The sequence below is a fragment of the Lacerta agilis genome, chromosome 1 (genome assembly GCF_009819535.1).
Source record: "Lacerta agilis isolate rLacAgi1 chromosome 1, rLacAgi1.pri, whole genome shotgun sequence".
Classification (NCBI taxonomy): domain Eukaryota; kingdom Metazoa; phylum Chordata; class Lepidosauria; order Squamata; family Lacertidae; genus Lacerta; species Lacerta agilis.
The window spans coordinates 75,138,645-75,160,184 of record NC_046312.1 but is presented as its reverse complement, the minus strand read 5'-3'; the positions used below and the strand labels follow the sequence as shown (position 1 = coordinate 75,160,184).

At 42.5% G+C, this 21,540-nt stretch overlaps 1 protein-coding gene across 3 annotated transcripts in view; it reads right to left on the bottom strand.

Annotated features, from left to right (window-relative positions):
- Positions 1-1,450: 1,450 nt before the first annotated feature.
- SLC25A22 (solute carrier family 25 member 22) overlaps positions 1,451-21,540 on the bottom strand; it is a 67,124-nt gene continuing 47,034 nt past the window's right edge. For all 3 annotated transcript variants that reach the window (XM_033155630.1, XM_033155639.1, XM_033155649.1), the window contains exons 5-10: positions 18,730-18,820; positions 7,305-7,423; positions 5,332-5,503; positions 4,819-4,973; positions 3,775-3,850; positions 1,451-2,574 (exon numbers count right to left, since the gene is read on the bottom strand). In XM_033155630.1, coding sequence (XP_033011521.1) covers positions 2,421-2,574; positions 3,775-3,850; positions 4,819-4,973; positions 5,332-5,503; positions 7,305-7,423; positions 18,730-18,820 — 767 coding nt within the window. In that variant the 3' untranslated portion in view covers positions 1,451-2,420. The remainder of the gene's footprint in view (positions 2,575-3,774; positions 3,851-4,818; positions 4,974-5,331; positions 5,504-7,304; positions 7,424-18,729; positions 18,821-21,540) is intronic.

Sequence of the window (21,540 nt, the reverse complement as noted above, 5' to 3'; positions counted from 1 at the left end):
CTTTCTTTTTAAAGTGCAAAAAACTAATCCTGAAGATTGTGCTTCTTAAAACACTAAATCACTGTTTGATTTCTGCTTCAGAAATACCAAAGCACATCAGTGCAGATGTTGCAGGCCTTGACAGAGAATCTGTAGTCTTATGGTGGGCTCAGACATGTGGTGGTGGTGGGGGCGGCAGCAGCAGTAGCAGCGAGTCCTCTAAGGCCTCCTCTTTCAAAGCGGCATTTGGTCATTTAAGCAAGACAGACATTGCAATAGAGTTTTAAATGATTAGGTGTGAAAGTAAACAAGGACTTACAGTGATGAAAAAGCAGCATGAAATGAAGCAAATTAAATTATTAGATGCAGCTCCTATTATAAACCAGTTCCAGCAATTTCTTTCTGTTATTTTGTGAGTCAGCGCCATCAGTCCGACAGTCAGTCTTCTAAAACGTATAACGATTCTAACATTTAATTTTCAAGATAAGCAAGGAAACCGTGCTTTAAAACCCCACATTCTTCAGGCCTTGTTTTCATACCATGGAAAAGTAAAAAAAAAGTGCCACATTTTTTAAAATAAATAAATAAAACATCTCCCCCTGCTAACTCAAAGGGTCCAACAATAGGAGGGCCAGATGTAAAACAAGAGAGGGGGGGTCCTGTACCTTTAATATTTGTGTAGAAGAGGGAATGTCACAACAGGTGCAGCTTTCAAAACAAGCAACATCCGCTGATGCTTCCCTCTTCTACGCAGCTATTCAAGGTGCAGAGTTCCTTTTCTCTTTTGCGTCTGGCCACCCTAGCCAACAGTGACATGGACATTAGGAACATTTAAGACATCTCCAAGGGCAAATGTAAATAGCCACGCCATCTGCATACCTAATTCATTTCTTTGGAATGGGATATAAGAAGTATTGAGGCACAGCAACAAGAAGACAAAGTCCAAGTTGCGGCAGGGGGGGGGGTGCCTTTTAAAAATGCTATCCTCTAAAATCAGACTGCCCCACCCCCTCAAAAAAAGAGGAATTTCCAAAACTTTAATAGATTTTTTTAAAAAAATACAAAATAATTCCCTGCAATGTTGCAGGCAGCACTGTGTCAGCACCTGAGAAGCAGGAAATAGAAATAAAAGGGAAATTACCAGAATTAGCATTGGTTTTGATATTTAGTTTACTTTGCTCTGATGGAAGAGTAACTGTTGAAACAAACAGAAGAAAATCAGGCTTCTATCTCTGAGAGAGAACGTAAGAGATATGGAGGTCCCTGTGGAGGTCAACAAACCACCTTCTGCTGTCAGTTCTGGTCTGAATAGGAAAACTAGCTGGCACCCTTAAAAAATTATCATTGCAGGCCAGTAAAGAACTGGTAGTTGAACTGGCGTGAATATAGCATAATTATTTGACTTCGGTGCAACTGAACCTCAAGAAATGTGCAAGATTATTTCCTCTGATTTCAGCTAAGCCAAGTCTTCCTATGCCATCTGGCATTTTTGCAGTGTTTACAGCCACATCAGAGATCAGCTTTCCCTAAGTAACCCTTTGGCATTATTTGTGCTCCCAGAGGGAAACAGGAAAGGAATGCAGGTACAGGTCAAAACACAGACAACTGAAACACTGGGTGGAACAGCAGCATTACCAGCATCAACTAGGCTGATTGAAAGGAATGTATTACTGGGTTGGGGTTTTTTTGTTTTAAATCCAGCATAATTTTTTAAATAAATTGATCCCAAAATTATTCAGTTCTCCCCTATCACAATGGCTCAGCTAGTTCGCGACACTGGGCACCACTGTGTTTCCACAGACGCAGCTCCTTAGCAGTTGAGTGCACATCCACAGGGAGTACATTTCACCTGCGCACACTCATTCAGGAAGGCAGTCCCTTTCACAAATTCTAAATATAAAATGCGCCTTTCCCTTTCCCCTCTTCCTTTGATATCCAAAGAGTTCACTTAAGTCCAGCTAATTTAGGAGAGGGATGTTTAGGAGACCTATCTGAAAGCAAAACATTTTTATTTCAGAAATTACCCGCCTTTTCGAAGGACAAACTGGCCTCCCTTTAATGGATAGCAACCCCTTGGCTTCCCCAGAGGCCTGAAACCAAGAATGGGGTGGGGTGGGGGTGGGGGAGGAAAGTCCTTTTGCTCTTTCTTGATTTGTTGGTCATTCTCCCCTAGGAAAGAGGGGGGAAAGCAGGTCTATAAGACAGTCTGTGCTAACCGGTGTCTTTTGAGATCGATAATTAGAGAGGAGATATGCATAATCAGGTATCTTCCCTGGCATAATGGTGAGGCCATGTTGACTGGAGGGGGGTGGGGAGACTCAGTTTGGAGACAACATTCATTCCCCCCATTACTGTTTTAACTCCTTGTGCTGTTGCTTTGATAGCACGGTGACAAAGAATACTATGATGAATTCCAATTGGATGGGGAGAGGTGTGAGGGGTTAATCCCGGCGCATTGGAAGCATGTCTAGGAAATATTCAGCAATGCCGATGAAATACACAACTTGTGCAATACCAAAGAGAGGGGCGATGACCAGGGCTCTGCAATATGCCCCCTTCAAAAAGGCCGTGGGACCTTCATTCCGCCAGATTTTCCTAAAAAGGCACACAAAGAAATCAGATGAGACTACGTGTGTTCACCACAACTCCAATTTAAGTGTTGCCAATCAGAATATCTGTTACTTCAGCCCTGCCCGCCCTGCCCTGCCCCCATTTTGCTTTAGACCACACAGTTATCTATAACAAACAGGCTTTCCCACATGAGCAGCATACTTTACAAAGGCATTTCAAGTACAATGAAAAACCAATTTCCTGCTCATCTCAATGGCTATTTTGCCAGGGATAGCATAAAAATGGTTATCTGCTGCAAATTTCGTTCGCATATGTGTCAGCCTTTGCCCAAACAAAGCTTAGACTAGGTGATTTTCACATCCTTGTTTGGGACACACAACACTGCGTGGGTTTCCCGGCTTGCTTGTAGTGGATTTTAAGAGCAGTGCAAAATAAATGATGGGGGGTGGTGCAGGCAGCAGCAGCTGATGGGGAGGTGTCTGACTTCCTGGCAATGGAATTGCTGCCACTTAATGGGTGAGAAGAGTGGGAGGGACCAGGCAGTGGGGATGCCAGCAGTGTGTGGGTGCCCCTGTGGAGCCAGTCTTGCACTCCCGCCAGTGTACCTGCACAGCACCAATTTCCATGCCAATCCCCCTGCTGCTTCACCCTTCGCCATGCTGCTAAATGACAGTGACTCTGTGAGCTCAGGTGGGCAGTGCTGTCCCTTCCTCCCAGTTGCTACTGGATGCGGATAAGACACACTGCCAAGGTTGGAACCTATCAATGGGCCTAGTTAAAAACGTAAGGGCCCTGCTGGATCAGACCAAGGGCCTATCTAGTCCAGCATCCTGTTCCCCGCAATAGTCAACTGGATGCCTATGGGAAGTCCACAGCCGTCTCTCTTCTACTGTTGTTCCTCACACCCGCTGGCAACTTGTGCCTACTATGGCGCCTTCAATCCTAGAGGAAGTATATAGCCATCAAGGCAAGCGGCCATAGTTACTAATTGTATTTCATTCACTGTATTTTAGAATGTCACAGTTTTATCAAAGTGGATTTGGATACATCCAGCAGCAGCAGCAGCCCCCACAAGAAACATGTATCAAATTAATATATGAGTAAAATTCTGTTTTTATGCCTGCAACACCATCCTTTTGGTAGTAAACCTCTGTGTACACTGGTACCCTTGGGACAAACACCCAGGTTTCGCCGATTGCTGATCACCCTCAAAAGATCATTTACCTGGCACAGTCTATGATCCCTGAGTACGTGTCTTCATTGAACCCCCTCTGCAAGGACTGCAATCTTGTCTTGATTACTGGGGAAAGAAGACAGCAGTGTTTGATACAATCAGTGCTCTAGTCTGTATCTAATTATTTTCTTCAGGCATCCTTTAGCTGTTTAGGCATATGCAAGTATCCTAACACTGCTAAGCAGGAAGAGATTTTTATGACCTCCCCTTTTACAACTCTCTCTCTATGAACAGATTAGTCTTTATCATCTGGACATGCTTTTTACTAAGCTCTTCATTTGCTTCTGTCATTATGATGAAGTCGCCTCCCTCCTTTAACACATTATGCTGCACCTCTGCCACATTCTGCATCAACTGCAAGGCTCTCAGCCTTTGACTATGTCACGAAGAAGTGGGATTCTGCCACAAAATCTTGCAATGCATTTCTGGTGTATGATTGCTACCAGAGTCTGTGGCTGATGGGAACTATTTGCTCCCTAGAGGGTTCAGATGTTCCTCTGTTAAGGTGTGGTACCCGAGGGCTCCCTTCTTCAAGGGAGAAACAGGCTACAGCCCTGGTTAGCTCAGGAGAGCTGTAAGCCCCCTCTTTGCTTTGAGGGTGTGTGTCCCCCAAATCAAATGGCAAGAGATCAAGCAGAGATCACTGACACGCATTCAGCGTTCCTTCAAAGATCATCTGTAGTACAGAATTTCCCCTTTCTACAAGAAGGGCCTGTGGCTGGCTGCATCTCTTCAATTCTCTTTCTCAAGTGGAAAGTATACAAACATCCACTAGCTGGAACAATCAGGATAGCAGCTTCTTTTACTGTGGTACTGGGTGCTTTGCAACTTAGATCTTTTGCCCCTCTTTCTTAACACTGTAGTCCACCGCATTATATGCCAGCTTCTCTCCTGTGACACTATGCTTTGTGAGAACACAAAAATACCGGGGTTTGCACTCTTTCCTCTGTTTGCCCCTGTTGCCAACTGTTCTGGTGAAGCTCCCCACATTTCAAACACACAGTACCTTGACTGAACTTTGCTGCAGCACCTACCATCACAAGGATTCACTGCTACAGCTGCCGTGCTTCCAGCCAGGCACCCAGCAAGGAAGGACACATAGAATGGAGCCTTGACATCTGGGGTGGTCTGCCCTAGTTTGTTCAGGTTTGCAAACAATGGAAAATAAACAATGGAAAACGGTACATCCCTGCAGAAGGAGAAGCAAGACCATGAGGGACAAGGGAAGAGCTCGTTCCTTTAATACCAAGCTGCCCCATGCCAATTGTAAGGGGTGGTTAGTTTTTCACAGAATGAAGATTAGATTCTCCTTTCCATAGTTTTCAAGTGCATCAGGTATTTCTCATTCTACACTGTTCTCATTTAGTACTATGAAACTCCAGTGCAGTGTATCACCATCTCCCTCCCTTACCCACTCTGTCCCCATCCCTAACCGAGTCAATACCCAGGGAACAACATGTGTTCCTATTCATTCCTTGTTGTTACCCCAGACTACTGGGCACCATTTGGATTTTAGGTCCTCCAGAGCGCCTAAACGGGTGCCCTACCTTAGCAAAGTAGCGCCAAGTCCCTTATAAAGTCCTGCGATGCCTTTGTTCCGAAGCAACTCCCTTGTGATTTGCATTGCTGTCGTCCGTGTCTCCACAACAGACTCTGCTGCCCCAGCACCAGTGGAAGGGTTTAACTGAGCTTGTGCAGCCATTAGCTTCTTCTGAGCAGCTGAAGAGGAATCAAGACAGAGTTGTCATTTACCGCAATAAACATGAATGCAGCATGCAAGTTACAGACAATGACATAACATAAATGTCTTGCTTCTGACAGGAGGACAAATAGGCCAGCCACAAATGTAATGAACTGAACAATGCTTAAGGTCAGTTGTACAGCCCTCTGATAAGTCACTAGAAACCACCTTTATCCAGTTAAGCTGTGCTGTTGAATTTTAGCTCTAAGTAAAATATTTATGTGGCTGTCACAACACCATATTCTCTGAGCATATTACAGCTTTAACATACAGTGCACTCCATGCACTGTATGGTTACCAGACGTCCCCATTTCCCGGGGACAGTCCCCAGAGTTACAAATCAGTTCCCTGACAAAAATCCATCTATTTAGTAGGAAGTTGAAAAGTGTCCCCGGATTCATTGAAAAAAATCTGGTAACCTATATATATTTACCCAGAGATCTATACAGTCTGTTCATTTCTTCTCTCCCAAACTACTTCCACTGCACTTCTCCTATTTTATCAGAAGATGGAGCCCATGTAAATCCCCTGAGTTAATATATTTGCTCACATAGCCTCTGTTGCAACAGAGACACTAAATCGCAGTATTGTGCTGCAGTGAGAATCTTTCTGCAGCCTTCTAATTAAACACATTAGCAAGAGAGGATTTGAAGTACAACTGGAAACTGGTAAGATACAAAAAGATTCGGAGGCAAATGGGCACTCAAAAGCACAGGGAGATACTAAGTTCCAGCAATGGGTGGTTGTTATTCACAATAGTCCTGTCTAACAGGATATTTATATCAGAGCTTTTGAAAAGAAACAGCGTTGGTGGTTCAATTCTGTGGTTGCAAAAATTTCCCGCTGAACTCCTCTGTGCTAAGCAGTTCCTGCATTATTAGAATTCACTGTTAATGCAATAGATGAGTGAATATCATTAAGCTATCCCCTCTCCCAACACACACACACACACACACACACACACACACACACACACACACACCCCTTTCCCCCTATGTTCCACACCTGTCAACAGAAAAGATCCAATATTCTAGATTTTGTCCTGAAATTTACTAGGGGGGAAAATGAGACAACATAACAATGGTAGGTAAGGTTGTTTGGGGCAAGAACACAAGTTCTTAATGCTAAGGGCTTTGGCACACTGCCAGACCTTCTAACTGGGGTGGAAACAGAAAGAAGAAAGCGTCATAGAAAAAAAAACCACAGCATAAGGGGCAACTAATCCTCCTCCTTTTTTGCATTAGTTATCCAGTTTAATAATTCACAAGCTGAACGCAAGCTATTGTTTTACCAGCCTCCTCTTCCCTATACAGATATCTAAAGATACAATTTCAGGCTCTCTCACATCAGGAGAATGGAAAGAGAACAACTCATCATTTGGCTCACAAGGTTGAGGTCCTTCCCAGTGATGTAATATATCCTGGAGCTACTCAGGGAAAGAACTACTTCAGTTAACAGAACTGCTGAAAGGGCTCCGAATCCCTAAAATTTATTAAGGTACATATTGTATATTGTAACTGATTATGTCATTATGTTGTGTTCTAATTATACTCAGTGGTGTGCCCTACTTTTTACTGATTTCCTGTTGATGGCCTTTGGGCTAAGCAATAAAAACTTGGTTTTGGATATTTGCTGAGGGTATTTGTGTATCACTCCTTCATAAAACCTGACCCCAGAGCAATTCAGTCCTATTGCCCTCCCATCATCTGCGAAGCCATTGGAGACATTTTCTGTTGCTGCATGGGCATGGTGAGGAGAGAAGAGAGACAGGTGAGGTACCAATTCGGCCTGCATCCTGCAGCTGGATTTTGAGCATCTCCATGGGAGTGGTGACAATCACCTGGCAGGTCCCTGCCCCACAGCCAGCCAGCATTTCCTTAACCAGGGTCAGCTTCTTCCTGACAAAAAGATAGGAAAAAGAGGGAGAGAGAGAGAAAGAAAAATCAGCTGATTGACCCCAACTGGGTTAACCTGCCTCCAGGCAAAGCAACAGCCAGGCTTGTTTCTCTCTGTGAGAAGCCCTGTCTCTGTCACTTATGGATCACAGAAAGAACAAACCCTGGGGAATGTTAGTCATCAGACATGCCCAATTTTGACTTGATTGGTAATGAATGCAATGCAGTAAAAAAGGCTGGAGGTAACCAAGTGACCTAAACTATCCAAGGCAGTGGAGAGACACTCAAGACTAGAGAAACAAAAAATGGTGTTGGATATCCAGATGCACAGTGCTGAATAATACACCACCGTAGACCAGCATTCACCACAACCAAAGCCATTCTTTGGTGAGAAAGTCTCCCCAGAAGCTCAGGGAAATGCAGAAACTTTGCTTCTGATCCAGTGAGCATCTGTTGCCATTGTGCTCCTACGAAAAGTACAAGCTAGCTAGACAAGTATAATCCCCCAGGCACTTGGGCAAGCAAGTGCACATCCAAAGAAAATGAAATTGTAAACACTGTGGGGGAGGGGGTGCAGCAGAGAGAAATTCCAGAAGACTAGTTGTGTTAGTATGGACCAGGCAAAAATGTGAAGGTTGGTGGTCAACATGGGGCTATTCAGGGGCTCATCTTGCAAATAAAACCTCTGATGGCAAGCAATTCATCTATCCCTGATCTCAGATCCCCAGCAGTAAACACAGAACACATTCAACTGCTTTCATCAGTTCTTCTCATAATGATTCATCCTCTGTCCAAATATAAGACATATAATCCACAGGCAGAATTGTCACTGTCATACCAGAATCCATTGGCCAAGGGGAGAAAGCAGGAACTATGAAGGAGGAAAGCTACTGTGCAGCAGTGACTTGTGAGGGGATGTGGGGGTGCAGAGAGGCAATGCACGCATCAGGACAAGCATAGAACAAGGTGAGCTGAGCTCTGGAGCAACTGCAGCCACCCCAGAGCTCCCCCAACCTTGCCACCACTGTGATTTTATTTAATCTATTTTTATATATATTTTGATTTATGGTGTAAACCACTTTGAGACTATGTGGAATAAGGCAATAACATAAAGTTGTTGCTGGTGTTGTAACAAAGTAAATAAATAAGATGTTCATTAGGTTCTTTAAAATAAAAAAAAATTCCTTCCAGTAGCACCTTAGAGACCAACTAAGTTTGTTCTTGGTATGAGCTTTCGTGTGCATGCACACTTCTTCAGATAAGCTCATACCAAGAACAAACTTAGCTAAGGTGCTACTGGAAGGAATCTTTTTTTATTTTGTTTCAACTACGGCAGACCAACACGGCTACCTACCTGTAACTAGGTTCTTTAAAGGCAGGGATGGGGAACATATGGTCCTCCAGAACATAATGGTGTTAGTAGACCACAACTCCCATCATCCCAACCATTGACCGTATTTTCTGGGACTGATAGGAGTTGAACGTACAACAGCATCATTGAGGTCTGGAGGGCCACAGCTTCCCCACCACTCTTTAAAAGGAATCACAAACTGGACAGCCTAAATAACCAAGTGCCTAAGATAGATCAAAGGCAAAACAAATCAGAAAGAATTGAAGATCTTAAATGACCTGTCCACTTTTAGTCCCTTAAACATGCAGGATATTAAACATCTCATTTATAATGGGAGTCCATTAAAAAAAACAAAACCACATGACATTTTGCCTGCAGCAGAAAACAAAGGCAGAGTCCTCCATGTGCATGTACAGCTGTATTACTGGACTACACTCTCCTGCGCTGCTTCCTCCTGCGCTGCTTCCGATTAATTTGCAGCATTAAGGCAGTAAGATTTCCATTTACTGGAAGGTCACACATTAAGTGAGAGAGAGAACAGTTTCTCACTGTGTCCCATCCAAATTCCCTGGCACTTTCCACTATGGAATGATGCGATTGTCTGATGGAGCTGTGCAGAATCTGTCCATGTGTTCAGCACCATTTACTCAACTGAAAACTATTTCATCTTACCCCAATTAATCAAGAAGTTGGTAATCCTACTGGAGGTGTGAGGGAGGTGAGGTCACCTTAAAACTGCTCCATTTAGACCAGTACTCAGGTTTAAGAATGGTTTAAACTGGATATCAGGCTTATCTCTGTATGGCCTTTCAGGTAGCCGTCCACCTTGCTTACTTGTATTAGCAAGGTTCAGATGACTTCTTGCAGATCCACCCATGAAGGCATTTCCCAATGGCTGCTTCCTCCAGCAATTATGCTGCTTCTATGAACAGACACATTGATTCAGCACATTATCACTAGCATCCCACAACGTTAGTATGTCAGTTGCTATGATGGTCACTTCTGATCAAATGGAGAAGCAGGATTGGCATAGATGGGACAGCAACCATTGCACCAAACTAGGCAATCAAAAGTGAAAACCCTCCCAACATCTGGGGGATCCTGCAAGATACTTCCCATTTAACATCCTGCGTTGCTGCTACAACAACACTGGGAAGCTGCTGTCTGAGAAGAAACAACTGATATTGCAATAACCAAATGTACTGCAGTACTTTGAATTAGTAGAATATTATCTGACACATTGAATCCCAGCACTTTGCAATGGGAGGGGTAAGGATAAACTTAGGTCATAACCTTAGTTGCCCACAGTAAGGAGAAAAACACCAGGAAGCAGCAGGCTATGTGAATTTGGTTTAAAGCCCAAAGAGATCCATATGAAGAAGAAAAACTTCTTTATGAATACAGAAAATTCTCCTAACACAAAACTGCTCAGTTGCTGTACTTCCTCAGGAGATTTAGAATAGCCAAGGATCCTGGCCAATGGATGGCAACTTGCCCTAACAGCTAAAGGTGCAAACGGTGGCCTGTCAAGTTTACTCCTTCCAATCCAAGCACAACAGCTTTGAAGCTTAGCATCTGTGAACCGTCAACAACTTCAACCCTGTGGAAAAAATAAGGTAGCATGAAGTTCACCCCCCTTGACTAAGGGAACTGCCACTGCTGAAAGCTTCCTCAAGTATTTTGTTGACTTCCCTAAAGATATAACAGAATTGCTTCAGGGAACTACAGGCAGTTAATTTCTCAGACTGCATGGCTGCTGTTTGGATTCATCCTCCTCTCATCTGAGGGGATTATCGGTGTAAGGCCGCAGTGAAGATTATTAAATCACTAAATATAGATTTCTCCTTTGAGAACATAGGAAGGAATTTTTCCATATCAAATCACATTGGTGTGAAGGGAAATTAAAGAGCTGTTGACATTCCCCCCAAACAATTCATTATTGCAGTTGACTAGCTACATGCATGTGGAAGTGGAATCTGGTAGGGAGGGCCTCCATTTTCTATATTCTTTCTCCACCCCTCAAAGCTCCTAGCCACCTCACAAATTTAGGAGAAAATGTGGATATCTATAGGGAGTTACTGCTTTAGAACTTGAAGTGTAGGGGGGAAAGTTGGTGGCAACCCTTTGAGAAACATTCTCAGTGTATATGGGGTATATGCTGCTGTCACTTTTTTGAAGGTCTCTAAAACAAGAGACACAAACTTACGGTAATTTCTACGTCAAAGTGAGTAGAAGATAGTGCATAGTCTACTAGTGGACAACTGGCTTATTTCTAACAAAACGCAAAGCACCTGCTGGTTGCTGGGATAATTGCAGAGAACACTAAGACTAGGTGGATCTTAGTCTGATCCAGCAAGGCAACAGATTCCATTTCAAGCAAGAGTATATAATCAAGATCAGTAAATACAGTGAAGTAAGGTGGCCAATACTAAATTATTGAGGGTCATTAAAACAAAATGTGATTGTGAAGAACTCCAAAAAGACCTCTCCAGACTGAGGTAATGGTCAGTAATATGGCAAAAGCATTTCAATGTATACAAGTGTAAAGTGATGCATGTTGGTTTAAAAATAATAATCTTAATTTCACATAAATGTTTATGGGGTCTGAAGTGGTGGTGACAGACCAGGAATGAGACCTTGGTGTCCTAATGAATACGTTTCATGAAGATGCTGACTCAGAATGCCACAGCTGTGAAAAAGGCAAATTCCATGCTAGGGATCATTAGGAAAGGAAGTGAAAATAAAACAGCTGGTATCATAATGCTGTTATTCAAATCTATGGTACTATCGCATTTGGAATGCTGTGCACACTTCTGGCCATGCAGAAAAGGGCAGTCCAAATTATCAAAGGCTCCCCTATGAGGAAAGGTAATAGTATTTGGAACTCTTTAGTTTAGAGAAAAGTTGAGTAAGAGACAACATGATAAGACACTTAAATAATTTATTTATGGTATGAAGAAAGTGGATGAAGATAACTTTCTCTCACACATATAACACTAGAACTCATGGACATCCAATGAAGCTGAATATTGATTTTTTCAAGACAGATAAAGGAAAATACTTATTCACACAGTGCATAATTAAATTATGGAAGTCACTTCCACAAGAGGCAGTGATGGCCACCAAATTGGATGGTTTTAAACAAATTTATGCAATTCAAGGAGAGCAAGGTTATAAGTGACTACTAGCCACAACATATACCTTCTGCCTCTACTGTCAGAGGCAGTACAGTGGTACCTTGGGTTAAGTACGCTTCAGGTTAAGTACGCTTCAGGTTAAGAAAGGACCTCCGGAACAAATTAAGTACTTAACCTGAGGTACGACTGTATTCTGGGAATTACAGGTGGGCCGAGTGCTGTTGCATTTATGTCCTGCTTACAGGCTTCCCACAGGCATCTGGTTGGCAAGAGGATGCTGGGCCATTGGCCTGATCCAGCAGGTTCTTCTTGTGTTCTTATGAAGCTATGCCTTACAGGTAAAGAGTTAATACTTAGCATGTGGTCCTCCTCTGCAAACTGAACAAACACTGATTTGACAGTGGTTTTTCCTTTTCTTTTTAAATAGAGACCAATAAAAACTCAAGTCATTCATCCCCCCCTCCAATATTTGTGAACCAGGACATCCAAGAACCATCATGAATGGCAAGAGATAGGGTGGGAAAGTTTTCATATGCAGCATAAGAGTAAAGTGTTGCGTATTTTTGTTCTCCAAGCAAAATAGAACACAAAGCAGGAAGGGGGTGGTGGTTTAAAGATATCGGTTTCCCTGCCGATTTTGATTACATCCACAAAGAAACAACTAATGCAATAATGCTTAGCAGCTAGGCAGAGAAAGAGCTAAAATCAGCAGCTTTCCAGCCCCACTCTAGAACAACAAACAAAGTGAAGGTCAAGATAAAAAAGCAAAGTTACCACAGGAAGATACCACAGGAAGGAGTAAACTTCAGTGGTGTTACGGTACCTTGAGAAAAATAATACGAAGAAATGCACCAATGTTTTCAAATGCTTGAAAGTGATTTTGGAAAGCAATGCTTTTTAATCAGCAATGTCGAGACACAACAGCCAACATTAAATTCATGAGACAAGTCAGGCTTCCTTAGAGTGATGATGTTCTTTACTGACAGAGTGTAGAAGTCATAGCTATGTAATGCAATATAGCCTGGGAATAATATAACTTGCCTGCTTCATTCATGATTGTAATTTTCAAAGTCTTGTAAGTAAGTATCCCTGTGGCAAAGTTTGCCATACTGAAATCCTATGCATGTTTACTTAGAAGCAATCCCACTGGGTTCAACAGGGCTGATTTCCTTGTAAGCGGATTTAAGACTGCAGCCCTAGAACACTGATGACATACATCTAGTAATCTAGTAGTTTTAAGTATTTCACTAAATTATAGCAAATCATCTTCTGAGATGAAGGAACAGGTGGGTTGCTATAGAAAAAGAGCTTGTTACTACAAGCGTATTGTGCCTGGAAAAATAAAATTAATTGATTGTTCAACAGAAAACTCATCTCCATGACTTGAAATGGTTGGCGGAGCATCTTACATTGTTTTGCTTCCTTACTGATCCACAGCATTTTTTTGTAGTCATTTTGTTGTTCTGATATACTGTTTACTGCTTAGGGAGCCTTTGGGCTAAAAATAGGGGGTTTTTTAAAATAAAAAGAATGCCCAGACTTACTGCCACACTGAAATGGGGAGAAGAAAGAGCAGCAGCTCCAAATTTCAGATAATTCCCATAATCTAAAAACCTATTTTCTTACTCAACAGATACACTATAGATTACGTGCGATAAACTAAGCCATTGTTGACTTTCTCTTGTTGAACAATGCAAAATCTAGTTACAGGTAGGTAGCCGTGTTGGTCTGCCATAATCAAAACAAAATAAAAAATAAAAAAATTCCTTCCAGTAGCACCTTAGAGACCATCTAAGTTTGTTCTTGGTATGAGCTTTCATACCAAGAACAAACTTAGTTGGTGGTCTCTAAGGTACTACTGGAAGGTTCTGAAGAAGTGTGCATGCACACGAAAGCTCATACCAAGAACAAACTTAGTTGGTCTCTAAGGTGCTACTGGAAAGAATTTTTTATTTTATTTTGTTTTGTTTTGAATGCAAAATATAGTTTGAAGTACCCCTGCAGTTTTTTGTAATTTCATTTGATGTTAAATTTACAACTCTGAAGCAAGTGATGATTTCCCATCCTTTGAAATTATTCACAAAGTACAGTTTTGTTGTGATCTAATTCTGTAATTTCTTCTAATACAGGACTACCCAAAAATAAGGTGGCGGATTGCTCATTTATGCGGAAAAAAATAGTTTATAAATGACAATGAAAATTAAAAGAAAAACCAAATACCCCAGTTGCCTATTCTCAGTGGCTTCTAGAACCCACAAGATCATGAGAAAGTTAATTAGCCAGGGGAGCAGGAAGGGCTTAGAAGTGGGGTGTAAGGAATTGGTTGGCTTGAGCCACTAACAACTCACAGTATTCTTACGCTTGTAGGGATTTACACCTTGAATATTAAAACACTCACCACTCTGCACTACATGGGGAGGTTTTGATATGGAGGAAAGAAAAAATAAAGCTTTCCTGTTCCCCACTATCCCAATTATACAACAAGACTTCAGGTTTGGGGCCAGTGCAACGGGAGAGGTTCAGAAAGGTGAACAATTGTGGGGTGTGTGTGTGTGTGTGTGTATTTTCCCCTCCCCTACTCCTAAAAACTACCACGAGCCACAAACAGTGCTAAGGCTGCTGTTCCGATGACTAAGATCCCTGAAAATTAGTGCATCTGATGATACACTGCAACATTTTGTTGAGCTTCCCAGTAAAAGAAAGATCCCAGTTTTCTGTACCATCCTTCCAACGTTCTGTCACATTGTAGTGCAGCGTTGGGGAACCTTTTTGGCCCAGTGGGCCAGACCTTCATCTGTCCCCACCCCCATGGGCCAACTTTGATAGGTGGGTGGGGCAATATGACATCATAATGATGCCAGATGCTTGGGCAGGTGGATTGCCCCACCGACCTTTCAAAGGCACTTCCTAAGCTCCCAACAGCCAGCTGGTTGTCAGGCACTGGGGAGTCGCAGCTCAAGGGGCTTTGCTAGCCCTAAACTCATAGCACTGTATGAGGATGAAGCAATTCTGACAGGAACAGACTTGATCTGTGGTGGTTAGACTCGTGTGAGGCAGGAAAAAACTGCCCCCTTGTGTCTCTGAATGCACATTTGTAATTTCCCCCACATAACTGAATAGCTCCCACAAGGAAGAGAAAATGACTGCATCTGGAAACACTCTTATAGCTAGGACAACTTGGAAGCTCTTGCTTAACATCACCGCTCTACTGTCCATGAAATTCAACTGGTTCTGCTTTTGGACTTGTGAGCTGCAATGCTTAATCAAGACATTAAATTTCAAGCCACGACAGCAGTGGATTTTTTGCTGCCTCTGCAGTCTCTTTACAAAAGCTGCAATGGCATTAACAGGCTGAGTGCTAATGCATTTCCTATCTCTGTGTACATATATAACATATGGTGAATATGCAGTGCTACCATTTTTATCCTAATGCAAACATACAGTATCTAGGATGCTGCAAAGCAGTCCCTGTAGCCAGATGTTTTTACCAAGTAAAACCGGTTCCACAGAACTGGACCTGTGTTACAAACAAGCCACTTAACATCCACAACATGCTAATAATGTCTGCCAAGAAATGAACTTAGTGTACTTTTCAGTGTATAAGCTGACTCTTTTATTTTAAAAATATGTTAAATTTTGGTGATCGTCTTATACATGGATAGTGCATTGGGGGGGGGGGACATGTGATTGGTTGCTGCCGCAAGCTGGAGATTGTCAGCGGCTATTTGGCATGTTATTGGTGGCTGTGGCAAGGGTTGGTGTTGATTGGGTGTCGCTGTGGCAAAGGGGCGGGCGATTGGCGGCTTCTGCCAGCAAGGGGATAGAAATAGGTGGCTTTAGCAATGCATGCAAGTGGCAGCATATGTCAGGCAGGTTAGCGATTTCCAGCAATCCCCCCCCAAAAAGCTCAACAACTCTGAGCAATCTCCCTCCATTTTCTGAATTTTGAGTCTCTCCCCCCCCCCATCTTATACACAGAAAAATATGGTACATTCATCCTACAAGCAGTTTCACCTTGGAGACTGTCTTTGGTGGTCATTTTTATTGTAAATACATAGGCTGTGATACACAAGTGCCTGTGGGCCAGCAAATTAATAATTAAGACTACATACAGAAACAATGTCTGAGAAGGAGTTATAACACTATTAGGCTAATAACTATGCAGAGTGTTAATGGGACCATCTGAAAACTATCAAATAATGGTCTTCATTATCAACACAGCTACAGAACTTCAAATTTGGGTTATAAACACATTAGAATGGGAATTGAAACTCTGTGTGGACCTTCTTAGGGCTTAGCCGTGTTCTCTAACATAGAGTGAATGCCTGTTCTTTCTGGGGTGGATCAGGGAAAAACTACAACTTTCTACTCCCACCACTTGAAATTCAGGCTGGCATTGTTACAAACTGAATCATTTTTTAATAACTTTTGGGCTGAACTGAGAAATGAAAACAAGACCAAACACAGCAGGCATAGAGGTGATGCTACCTGTGGACTGCATCCAAGCAGCTTCTCATTCCAAAGTGTAGTGGTATTTCTAGGCTTGAAAAAGTAATATATATCTAGCATTCATTGTTTCAGAGAGTGCCTTGAAATAGCTTGAGGGTGTCTGTGTTTGACAGGTTCAATAAACAGAAAGCATTTCCACCTTTATTATATTGCACTACCCAAGAGGCTACTGCTTTTATAAATAAAAAAGACAGGCACCTGTGTTTTTAGGATTAACTATCTTTTTGCAAAATTTTGCCGTGATGCAAGCACTCAGGGATTGCACACAGTAATGGTCAGTGTTTAGCATACTGTACCTTGCTATACCAAAAGGCTAAAATCACCACCAAAGCCCTATATGTTGGGAAATATGAAACTGATTTAAAAAAAATATTGAAATGCAGCTACAGGTGGTCTTCCATAAAATTTTGAACTAGGTTTTCTTATCTGTATGCTCAACCCCTTTCCCCCTTTTGACCATTTTCTCACTAACTGCTTCCCCATCCAAGAAACAAGGTATTCAAATCCTTTCTCCTGCAGGTAGGCAAGCAGGCAAAGTGGAGCCTATTTCGAGTGAAGGGGGAACAGCCTAAAGAGATGGGTTAATACTCCTCCTGCTGAAATGAGATTTGCATCCCACCCATGGCCACAATCCAGCTTTTAAGAAATGGCATTTGTAATCTGTCTTCTATTTCCCAGGCCCTGAATTTTGCATAAATCCAAGTTTAAAGTGAATTTTAAGTGCCTTGCCTTGGTGAAACATCCTTAGGAATTCTGAAGGTCATTGAAACAATTTCAATGAGATTCCCAAAGGCAGTTTCCAGAGGATACACCTCTTGTATCATTTTCCACAAGGCCATTCCTCAAATAATATATAAAGAAAGAAAGAAAGAAAGAAAGAAAGAAAGAAAGAAGCAGTTTCACCTCTGTTTGTTAGTGCCAAACTTGCAATTCTTCAGCAGCTAGAATTTGCAGCAGAAACAAAGGACCTCTCAGCATTAACACATGAATAATCACAGATACTGCCTTTGTTTTTGGATATTTTCCCACATTTGGTGGCAAAGTAACCTTGGCTGAGATGCAAAGGAGTCATTACAGTCAGCAGCCTCTCACTTTCAATTCCCATGCATCATCTTGATCAAGTGTGCAGAATGACACATCTACTCTATTGCATAAAGGTTCTGTGAAATTCAGATACACCTCTACTACTCAATGCCTCTTTTTGATCATCCGAAAGTAATAGTGAGGTAATACCTTTATTAGTTTCAGCTAAGGGCCAAATGCGATGAAGATGCTTTAAATGTGTAAATTAAATGTGGTTGAAAATTTATAGCTGTGGTGCTATCATGCATCATGTGCATCATGGCATGCAGGGAGACTGTAGGTAACCTTTTGCCTCTGCAAAAAAATAAAAATAAATCTCAGGTCCCACCAAATGCTGCAGACAGAAAACAATCCAAGGGAATTGCCAGGAGAGTGTGTGACAATCAACCTAGAAATGTAATTGCGTCTTTCCTAGTCCATGAATAGGTCCACAATTGGCCTTGGGCAAACAAGATATTGAATACTGCGTAATCTCCTTTGCAATTATTTCTAAAAAGCTTTACATTTGAACCCCAAAACGATCTCTCTGTGATGAGCTACAATACATTAATCATTACTGAACAAACCACTCAGATGCCAACTTTGTTCTCAAAGGAGATGTGACCAGCAGTCATTCTCTGCATTGGCTCCTCGTTTGTGGAATGCTCTTCCCAGGGTGGCTATCTGGTACCTTCATCATACATCTTTAGGCCCCTGGCAAAAATGTTCCTCTTCAACCAGGCCTTGGGCTGATTATCATTCTTTGTCCTTTTAAATGTGTTTGTAGGAAGGAGGGGGTTATTGCTTTGTTTTGTTTTTATGCATTTTGTGTTTTTATTTTGTATTTTTATGTTGTGAATTGCCCTGAGATCTTCAGATGAGTGGCAATATATTACTTTAATAAATTAATAAGTGAAGGGGAATAATATTGTCTTGAGCACTGGTCTCCACAAAATAGGGACAAGTCACCTCAAACCAAATGCAAAGCAGCAAAACTAGTGCATCCACCAAAATAAAGAGAAACACTTGTCTGTGGTATAAATTAAATGTGTCAGTGGTATCCCATTGTTTTCATAGCAGGTGCAGTCAAGGAGCTGAATATTGCACTTGATGCAATGGCAAAAATACCAAGTCCTATGGACAGCTGCCTCAGTGCATCCACACTGGAAACAATGGGGTGCCATCAAAATATCCCAGACATGCCACGCCTCCTAGAAACCATTATACACAGTGCCTTCTATCACACTCACCCATCTCTGGCCAGATGATGCCGGAAGAAATCATTGGCAGCTAGTTTGATGGCTTTTTCTGGAGTCACTAGTGTCAGATTCACTGCAGCCCCTGGGCAAGAAATATGGAAAACAGAACATTAAGAGCATTAAGGAAGACTTAAAAGACAAAAAATGTGTTTTCTTAGTGGCCATCAACCTCACCCAGAAAATTGAGCTGGGGGAGATAAGACACTGTAAAATCAACAGAAGCTAGAAACACAGACCAATTCTAGGAGCCACACCAGGAACAAAACATATGCTACGTTGGAAGCCAGTGGTGGTACCCATTTCCATCCAAACCAATGGTTGCTACTACATTAGAAATTTCCTCCCCTGCCACACTGTGGCATAGGATTCATTCAGTACTAAATGGGACCACGGTGCACTCCATTCAGATGGGTCAGGGAGGAGGGTTTTTCCTCTAGTGGGGCAGAGCCAGCCAGTCTACTGCCAGCAATCAGATGCTGCTTCAGTTGCATATGCACAAACTGCTACTTGGCCTGCATCATCTAGATCAGAACCTGTGGCTCTCCAGATGTTGCTGGTCTACATCTCCAATAATCCCTGCCTATTGTCCATGTTGGCTGGGGCTCATGGGAGCTGAGAGCCCAACAACTTCTGGAGGGACACAACCCCCCCCCCAAAAGCAATCCTTCAATAGTTCAAGGATTAGAAGGAGTCTGTGAATATTTCTCTTCCAGAGGCATGTCTCTCTTCCCTCTGCCAGCTTTGATTTATTCACTTTACAAACAGGTTACATCTGTCAAAAAGTGTTAAAAGGCGTTGCTCCCTTTAACATACTATGCCCTGACCCAAAGGTCATGCACATTAATGGAGCATGCCTCTCAATTCTGGGGGGAAAGGAAGAGCTAGGAGATGGAAACCTTGGTTTAATTCTCACCTCAACCACCTGTTCACTGGGTAGCCTTAGACACGCCACTGTCTGCTTCACATACATGTACACCCAGCGGAAATTAAGATACTCATCTACTTTATAGAATTGTTGTAAAAAAATGCTGAGTTCATGTATGCAAAACACTTTGCTAAGTATTTATTTTGCACCACCAAAAAGAGAGAGAAGTATTTCCTGTAGGAACTCTGCATAAGCATCTCTACTTAATTAACAGCATAGACTGACCTAACTGTGGGGTCAAGCTCCTTTGTTCCAAACAAAAACTTGCCTCAGTTCAAAAAGTGTGTTCAATCTATGCATCCCTATCAGGGTCAGCATTAGGGGTTGGCAGCTAGTTTGTGTCAGACCATACCAAAGCACCTTTCTCCAGTTTCAACTGAGTAGGCGCACACCCAACTCTGTCCTCTGGTATGTAAACAGCACGTGACGTTCACATGGTGAATGTGTGTACTCTATTATCGGGAGCAACTAACAGCAAATCCCTCTGAAGGCATTACGAACTGTGCGCTGCTCTGGATAACAAAGGAAAGCAGCATTAGTGACACAAGAGTGACCCACACCACTGAGGTCACTTAGGAAAGGGAATCCAGTTTCGGTCACTGCATTTCCCCCATGAGAAGGATGACCTCTCGTTTGCTTGTTCCCCAACTATGCAGAACTCAGAGAGTACTTTGCATGATGAAGGGCAGGGGTGAGCAAACTTTTTCAGCAGGGGGCTGGTCCACTGTCCGTCAGACCTTGTGGGGGGCCGAACTATATTCTGGAAAAAAATATGAACGAATTCCTATGCCCCACAAACAACCCAGAGATGCATTTTAAATAAAAACACACATTCTACTCATGTAAAAACACCAGGCAGGCCCCACAAATAACCCCGAGATGCATTTTAAATAAAAGGACACATTCTACTCATGTAAAAACACACTGATTCCCGGACTGTCTGCGGGCCGGATTTAGAAGGCGATTGGGCCACATCCAGCCCCTGGGCCTTAGTTTGGGGACCCTTGATGAAGGGCATCTGCAGTAGATTAGGGCAAGAGCCATCTCCTGAACAATCTCTTCCTCTAAAGCTTGTTTACACTTGAGATTCAGGGCCAAACTAGACATGGTGCTAAAGGCATCCCTGGGGTCAGAGGTCATAACAGCTGAGCAGCTGCTGAAACCCTCGCCCAACAGGGAACCTCTGCCACCCACTGGAGCCCTGTTTCTTCTCTTCTTTGCTGTTGTCACTTGTTCACCTGGCCCTCTAAGCTAAGCTAGCGGGAGCAAGGAGGAGAAACATCAGCCTCATCTTGCTTTGCCTCTCCCCTCTAGCCAGCTGGGCAGGCTGGGCTCCAAAGGAAAAGGTCATGGGAATGGGTATTAGCAGGAGAAGTGGGAGCTCATTCAAGGAGAGCAGTTGGGCGTATAGCTGGCACTGATTCCTATCATCTAGGTAACAGCTATCAAAGACTGGCATATTCTTTCTTGCTAGAGCACTGCAATTAGTCATCTCCCACTTTAACTCCTTTCAGCATACAAAAACTTGGTGCACTGTATACTAATACTAATGAAACAGCTTCTGGGTCAATATTTTTGTAACTCAAATGAATTAAAAGTCAGGAAAAATGTATTTCCAAATAAAAGGTCAATCTGTGATTTTCTTCTAAATCTTTAATGTTTTCAGCAAAGCTGCTTGATGGGGGAAGGGGAGAGCTATAATAATCCTTGTCCTCAGTAACCCAATGTGGCTGCAAATCACTGGAGAAAGACAAGCACACCTCCACTGACTCCCAGTATTTTTTAGTCTCCAAAATGCAGTCCTTGGCATACAGGCCAGTGGTGTTGATGCTAGACATTGCCTAATTTAGTAGGGCTGAAATGTAGAATTGCTCATA